Source organism: Agrilus planipennis, unplaced genomic scaffold (genome assembly GCF_000699045.2).
Source record: "Agrilus planipennis isolate EAB-ADULT unplaced genomic scaffold, Apla_2.0 scaffold1268, whole genome shotgun sequence".
NCBI classification, from domain to species: Eukaryota; Metazoa; Arthropoda; class Insecta; order Coleoptera; family Buprestidae; genus Agrilus; species Agrilus planipennis.
In genome coordinates, this window is record NW_020439918.1 from 1 (window position 1) to 7,413 (window position 7,413).

A 7,413-nucleotide genomic window follows, 5' to 3' on the forward strand; every position below is an offset into this window, starting at 1 on the left:
TGTATTAGAGGAAATTACCAACATTAACTTGTAAAGAAAAAGTAAGCGAGAAAATTCATAAAGGACCAACAGAGGGCGTTTATTGCGTATCCCTGCAAGTACTAGAAGCAAGTCGATCTTTTACATCCTATTAACAGCACAACTTAAGTGTTTGGTCCCAGATTGCTTTATATCGCTTTAAATTTTGCATGGTTCTTTTTTGATTAAAAAAGTCGTGAGCACATAAGTTCTCATTGAACTTTATGCCCTAATTTAAACATATTCTCATCAGCTTATGGAAGTAGAATAAAGTGCATTATAATCCCTTTAAAGTGGATTGTAATCCACTATCCCCTATAAGCCACTCTATATGCAGATGTTAGTTGTCCCTTTTGTGGTTTTTATATTTTAAATAGTAGGCAATAAAATACCACATGCATCTATGATTATATTCATATAGATAATTAGAGTCTAAAATTTTAAACACAAAAGTATACACGCAATATATAAATGATTTTAAAGAATTAAACATAAAATGTAGCATATTTACATGACAATATACAGCTGAAAAGTTACAGTTATCTTTTTTCACTTTAATATTGGAAGGGGCGGAATGGATTTTAAATCCCCCAAATCAAAATTATCTGTATTGTATTTCTTCTGTTCTTTAGGCTCTAAATTTTGACAAACTTCCGTATGTTTCAATACTGTACTTTTCAAACTTGAAATTTCCTTTTGCTGATTTATTACTGTATCTTTGAGGTACTTTGTTAAAAGTTTCAGATCATTTAATTCCTTTTCAAAATTACTAAGCTTATTGTTTGTGACAACAACTTTAAGTACATCTTTTAACAAAGTGTTCTCCTCTTTAAGTTTACTAATTATTTTTTCTTGTTCTGTACTTTGAACAGGAGGTGTATCTGATTCAATAGTGTTACAACTACTAATTAAACTGTCTCTAAATGTAGAATTTGACTGGTACATACTAAAAATTTTCTTACAAAGTTCCATAGGTTTACTGACTCCTAATACTGTGTTATCTGCAGTTATATAACACAATTGATAGATCTCGTTTATATCTTTAGGTAGATTTTCTTCTGCAAAGTTAAAAATATTAAATTAAAATCCTTGAAACAAAAGAGACTAGACATTTTATACAGAGATAATTTACTAATCACCTTTAAAGGTTACTGAACCACTTTTGCTGGTGACCCACTCAAAAACGACATAGTCCTTAAGAAATTGCCACCCTAACTTAAATATTGCTATCCTGTCTCCTTCTTGTACATCATGATCGATTAAATTATATTTGCATATTAAATCCTCCTCATAGACGATATCAAATTCCACCTGACAATGAACACATTAAAAAGGCATTCCAAAATGTACGATGAGGTAAACTCAAAACTTACTTTGGGTAAAATAGCTGCCTCAAACGATTCCAAACTTAATAAACTCATTTTATTTATAAAATACTTACAATTTTTACTACAATGTTGTATATTTACTATTATTATTATTATTGACATTAATCTCTTCACCATAGATTTCTCTTGACATATCTAGAAGTGTCTACAATGATGCCACCGTCAGATATAATAGATACTAGCATAATAAACGTATCATTTTGAACGCCATTTTTAAGAACATAAACGTTTGCTTTATTATATTTGTTTATCTTTATTGGCAATAATATACAAATTTAATGATTAGAAGTATTTATAAAAATAAAAGTGTAAAATGCCAAAAAATATACTGGTATTTTATTACGAATATGCTGTTTTATACGAATTCTGGTTCCTTAAAATGTTTCTTCAAACCTTGCCAGCATTTGAAGTAATCTGGGTCTAGTTTTTGACAAACTTTAGCACCCCATTTTGTAACTGCCAAGCCTAAACAACTTTCAAACATGAAAGCCTGAAAAAAGTTGTTTTATTGATAAAATTAATAAATAAATAAACAAACCTGTGTTCCATCAGCAACTCTGAATGGTACCAATTCTTCATTGCTGGCTTGTTCAAAACATTTTACGTCAGGACCGTGGGGTGTCATGATGCTATGTAAAGTGGCTCCTCCAGGGTTGAAACCGTCGCGTTTTGCCTCATATTGGCCTAATATCAACCCCATAAATTCTGACATGCAATTTCGGTGATAATAAGGTGGTCTAAAAGTATGTTCTTGAACAGACCACCGAGGAGGAAAGATAACAAAGTCTGCTATCGCGGTACCTTTTTGATCAGACTGACAACTGAGAACAGTAAAAATTGATGGGTCCTAAAACGAAATTCCTTTCGTAATTGTTACCATAGGGGCCATTACGTAAATAATATTTACACAATGGTCAAAAGATACTGAATTTATGACCATAAAGTTTTCCAAGTTGTATTTGTATGGTACGTAATTTCCATGCCAAGCAACCACATCAAAAGGACTATGGTCCTGCTCGCATACAAAGAGTTTCCCTTGATATTTGGAAACGATTTCGTAAATTTCGTCTCTGTCTTCGTACCAGGCCACAGGGGTTAAAAAGTCCCTAGGATTTGCGAGTCCATTGGCACCAATAGGGCCCAAATCAGGTAACACAAAATGTCGCCCAAAAATTTCCAAGATATACCCTCTCGAAGGCCCAGTTACATTAACATTAAATCGCATTCCCTGTTGAATTACGACAATTTCGTTGGGCTGTATTTCTAATCGGCCAAATTCTGTCGTAATCTTTAAGGTACCCACTTGTGGTACTGAAAGTTATTTTTGGTATAAATGAGTAGCATAGTGACTCACATGTTTTGAAGTGGAAATACCTATTAAAAAATCTCCGTCAGCATTATAAAAACCGCGATTCTTCATCGGAACGTTGCAACTATAAATGTGTATGGCAAGACCAACTTTTAATTTTGGATCACCTGCACCACAAACGGTATTTAAACCTTCGACAAAATCTACTGATTCCCCATAAGATGGCAAATCGAATGGCTTCCAACGCATCTGGTTATATAATTGTTTGTATTGATTATGCACAAGAAAAGCAATTTACAATCTACATACCTGGTTTGGATTGGGTTCGCATTCTGTCCAATCATGGACTACATTCCCCTTTGGAAATTGCCCATATAGTTTATGGCCAACCGAAGGTCTAATTCTGTAAAGCCAAGTTCTTCGATTATCACTCCTAGGAGCAGTAAAGGCAGATCCTGAAAGCTGCTCGGCGTATAGTCCATAGGGACATTTTTGGGGACTGTTTTGCCCTTTGGGTAAAGCTCCTGGACATCGTGGATCTTCTGAGCTGAATTCTGATCCAAAACCTCTCAAATACTGTAAAACAAGTGGTTTCAAACAATTTCTAGAATATTTTTTATTTAGTTATTGATAATTAAAACAATATTGTACCTGAAGATTTTCAACTTGAGACATTTTCATTTGTTTTGGTCGACACACTTCCCTATTACTTAGCATCCAGCACACTACTTATTTATACATTGTATAAAGTACAAGTATCAAATTTTTACTTTATTTGTTTTTAACCGTACACAAGCTTCACACCCACGAAAAATTAGATGATCTAATGTTAAACGTTAAATTTTTGTAATTTGAAAGCAAACGACCTTGCAAACAACTTCTGTCGAATTAAAAAATAAAAATTGTATCAGCTGTTTGAAGTTTGTTTATTTGAAACCCCAACAATTCAGTAGACATACGTTAAAATAAGATGCTGACAAATTTTAAACGGTAAATGAACTAAAAATTAGAAGATAATCTAGCGTTTTTATGACATTAAAAACATTTTTATATTTAAATTTTTGTTTTTTTTTGTTATAATTCTGTTTCGAGACCTGTTAACCAAATATGCGTAGTATTAAAATAAATGATGACTACGTAAAATAATCTGCAGAGAAAGTTGCAATTTTATAGCTAGGTCAAATATGTTTATGAAGACAAATTTTGTAATAGTTTACTTACGTGCAATCCTGATTAAAATTTACAAAGAAAGAACCAGAACCATTTGAATCTGAAGCGTTATTTGTGTTGCTCATGAGTCCGTTTGAACACGATTTTATATATTTCTATCAACACAAATTGTGTTGAATAATGACTGATAAATTTAACAAAGTTTTATGCCAAAATACTATTGCCTTTCGACACAAAGAACGGCCTTGGTAATTGATAATCACAACACTAACAAAATTACACCACTTCTTCCATTTTGTATTGACAGAACAGCTGATGACAAACGTATTTGCGCAAGACAAGGCGGAGCAAATATTGATATACATAATAATAATACTATTTTTTTAATTTTAATAAGTACCTGGATATTTTGATAAAAATAAAAAGATTTATTTATTTTATACTTCTACATCGTCCATGTAACACTGGAAAGAAAATTGATAGGTGCAGTCTTTTACAAATGCTTTAAATTATGTATTTTAATTAAAAATTTTCTGTATAACTTTAATTTGAAAAAGGAGAATTTTCTGTATTTTAAAATTTACTAGAGCATCAATAAGAAAATAGAAATATAGAAAAGAGATTCCCTGATAGTAGTGGCTAAATATATTAAAATTTGTTGAACGGCTGCCTCCGTCAACTGTCAATGTCAATGTCTATGATCAATGTGAATTCTGAAAGAGAAGATAGAAAGTTAGGTTGTGTTTTTGAAGAAGTGTTTTACTTTTACATATTTACTTAATAAAATCGAGAATGTCATATAAAAAGAATTTAAATTCTAGTGAAACTGATCAAAATCAAGATCAAACGTGTGTAGTGTGCTTTAAGAATGTAGATATTTACTCCATTGGAATTTGCGATCACCCTGTTTGTTACGAGTGCTCCACTCGAATGAGGGTGCTCTGCCGCCAAAATGAGTGTCCCATATGTAGGGGAGACATGCCAAAGGTATAACATAATTTCAACTTGTTATCTCAGGCAGAATTTTTATCAAAAGTAAGCGTTGTCAATTTGACAACAGCTATTTTTAGACCAAGTACAACCTGTGAACAGATACTTATATTATTTCGATGTCAGAGACTTCTTTAGCAATTGTTTCAAGTATTGGAGAATACAGTGCCGATAGTAGCATTGAATTCTTAAAGTTTTTATTCCACCACAAATATTGTAAAAAGCTCATATGTTAAACATATTGCTAGTATTAGTTCAAGCATGTGATTTTAAACAATATAAAGAATAGTAGTTTGTTGTGTTAGGGGGAATTCCCACTAATTTAAGAATTACTTCCAGGTAATATTTAGTAGAAATATTGAGCCATTTGCAGTTCTAGAAGAAAAGAGTAGGCATGTCAATATGAAAGATGCAAAATTTGGTTTCTATTTCTTGTCTCCATCAATTCAGAGAGCTTACTACCGTCTCTTAGAACATGAATGCTTTATTTGTCGCAAATATAGAAATTCAGGATTTAGAACGTTTCAACAACTTAAGGAGCATATGAGAAAAGAACATGAACTTTTCTACTGCGATTTGTGTGTTGAGAATTTGAAAATTTTCACCTGGGAAAGAAAATGTTATACAAGAGGTGAACTAGGAACACATAGGAGAAAAGGAGATGTAGATAACACCTCACACAGGTTTCCATTTATTTTATTGGGTTTATGTTATTTCTGATGCTTGAAGTATTGTAGAGGTCATCCATTGTGCGAGTTTTGTGATACTCGTTTTATGGATAATGACGATTTGTTTCGTCATTTGCGGCGTGATCATTATTACTGCCATTTCTGTGATGCTGATTGTAAACACCATTATTACAATTCTTATAATGATTTGAGAAAACATTACCTCGAAGAACATTACTTGTGTGAAGAAGGTGACTGTAAATATGAACAGTTTACGTCTGTTTTTAGAACTGATATTGACCTCAAAGGTGGAAATATTTTATCAACAGAGTTAAGAATAAATGGTTTCAATAATGTTTAAATTTTTAGCACATATTACTTCTGCTCATGGGAAATCTTTAAGTAAAGCTGCTACTAAACAAGCTAGAACGTTAGAATTAGAATTTACATTAGCACCAAGATCCAGGCCTGGAGGAGAATTCAATTTAACACCAAGATCTAGACCTGGAGGCGGCATAAAAGGAAGAAGACGTGGCGATTGGTAAAAATAAGAAACATTATTTTGCGTTTAAGAACTGTTTTTCTGCAAGGTGTTCCAAAAAAAATACAGAACTTTCAATAAATACTTTTATTCTGAGATTGTAGTAGGACTTCACATACTTATCTTTTATAATATGACTTCTAGTTATAACCAGGATGAAGAAGGAGCTGTGGGTTATAGCAAATATAATGTAGAGCCTGGTGGAACGGATAATTTAGATAATAGAACCGAAGACATTTTTGTGAATCCCCTAAATGCCGAAAATTTCCCCTCATTGAGTGGAGAATCTGGTACAAGTACCAATACTCGTACAGTTTCAAATGTAACCATAACATCGAAAAAATTAAATCCATTTAGTGAAGAAAACTTTCCATCTTTAGGTAAAGTATAAAATTTCAAATTGATATTATGTTACAACTCCACCAAGAAAAAATTAACTTCAAATTTGGCAATAATTTTTAGGTGGCTCAAGTTCCGTTCCCGCACGTCCTTCGGCTGTGACAATAACTACAACTTCTAACAAGTTCAATCCAAATAATGCCTCGGACTTCCCTAGTCTGGGTAGTGCAGCGTCTTCGAGACAACCTCCTGGAGTAACGATAACAAGAACCGTCAAACAACCTGGTACCAGTCGCAATTTAAGCGATTTTCCTTCTTTAAGTGAAACTGCTGGTCCTTCTTCAGCCAGTACAGTACGTTTAAGTGTAAAGTAAGTTAGCGAATTAATAATTATGTTGGATATTATAATGTTTTTTTTTTATAGTAGTAATCAAGATAGACCTCAAAGTGCAAAAACCTCAAATGTTTCTATTCATGTAAATCATAAAGCAAACGGGGTGATAACAACTCGTATCAGTCAAACACCAACTAGCAGTATTTCAGTTAGTTCGAAAACCTCGTCCAATGATTTTCCTGCTCTAAGTAAAGCTTCCGTACCTGTGCCACTATGGGTTTCTCAGAAACCGAAGAAACAACAAGAAGCGAAAGCATCTAAAGTTGCTCCTGCACCTACTCTACCTCCAAACAGCCTTAATGACTTCCCTATTTTAAATAAATCAGACAAGGGCAGAAAAACCGCCAGCGTTACTATGCCAATATCAAATACTTGGGTGAATTTGAATAATTATAATAATCAAGTAAAAAGCAATAAAACTAATAATAAAAATAGTAGTACTGAAGGAGATGGGAGTAATGAAGTACCTGAAAGTGAAATGAAACAACAAAAAAGTGAGAAAAAGAGTGGAAATAAAAGTTCTAATAAAAATAATGGGAGAAGTAGCAGTTCAAAAAGCATAATCCTTAAAAGTTCTAACATAAATAGTAAAAGTA

The 7,413-nt window shown here is 32.7% G+C and overlaps 2 protein-coding genes across 2 annotated transcripts; one reads left to right on the forward strand and one right to left on the reverse strand.

Annotated features, from left to right (window-relative positions):
• Positions 1-1,157: 1,157 nt before the first annotated feature.
• Positions 1,158-3,440, reverse strand: LOC108744021 (homogentisate 1,2-dioxygenase). The gene is made up of 7 exons (XM_018479621.1): positions 3,367-3,440; positions 3,025-3,291; positions 2,781-2,964; positions 2,314-2,717; positions 1,945-2,253; positions 1,392-1,896; positions 1,158-1,329 (listed from the first exon to the last, which is right to left on the reverse strand). The coding sequence occupies exons 1-6, from the start codon at positions 3,430-3,432 to the stop codon at positions 1,762-1,764; spliced, it is 1,365 nt and encodes a 454-aa protein (XP_018335123.1). The 5' UTR covers positions 3,433-3,440; the 3' UTR covers positions 1,158-1,329; positions 1,392-1,761.
• Positions 3,441-4,596: 1,156 nt separating this feature from the next.
• Positions 4,597-7,409, forward strand: LOC108744020 (E3 ubiquitin-protein ligase ZNF598; the record flags this gene model as incomplete). The annotated part of the gene is made up of 7 exons (XM_018479619.1): positions 4,597-4,872; positions 5,215-5,558; positions 5,613-5,851; positions 5,913-6,084; positions 6,229-6,464; positions 6,547-6,793; positions 6,848-7,409. Coding segments are annotated over exons 1-7 (1,995 nt in total), but the record flags the coding sequence as incomplete, so codon positions are not given.
• Between the last annotated feature and the right edge of the window lie 4 nt (positions 7,410-7,413).

Excerpts from the sequence above, each read along its gene's own strand:
- LOC108744021 (XM_018479621.1), bottom strand. The coding sequence starts at position 3,432 with ATGCTAAGTAATAGGGAAGTGTGTCGACCAAAACAAATGAAAATGTCT. Across the intron at positions 2,718-2,780 it reads TGACGGAGATTTTTTAATAG|TACCACAAGTGGGTACCTTA; the intron begins GTATTTCCACTT and ends AATAACTTTCAG. Across the intron at positions 1,897-1,944 it reads GAGTTGCTGATGGAACACAG|GCTTTCATGTTTGAAAGTTG; the intron begins GTTTGTTTATTT and ends AACTTTTTTCAG.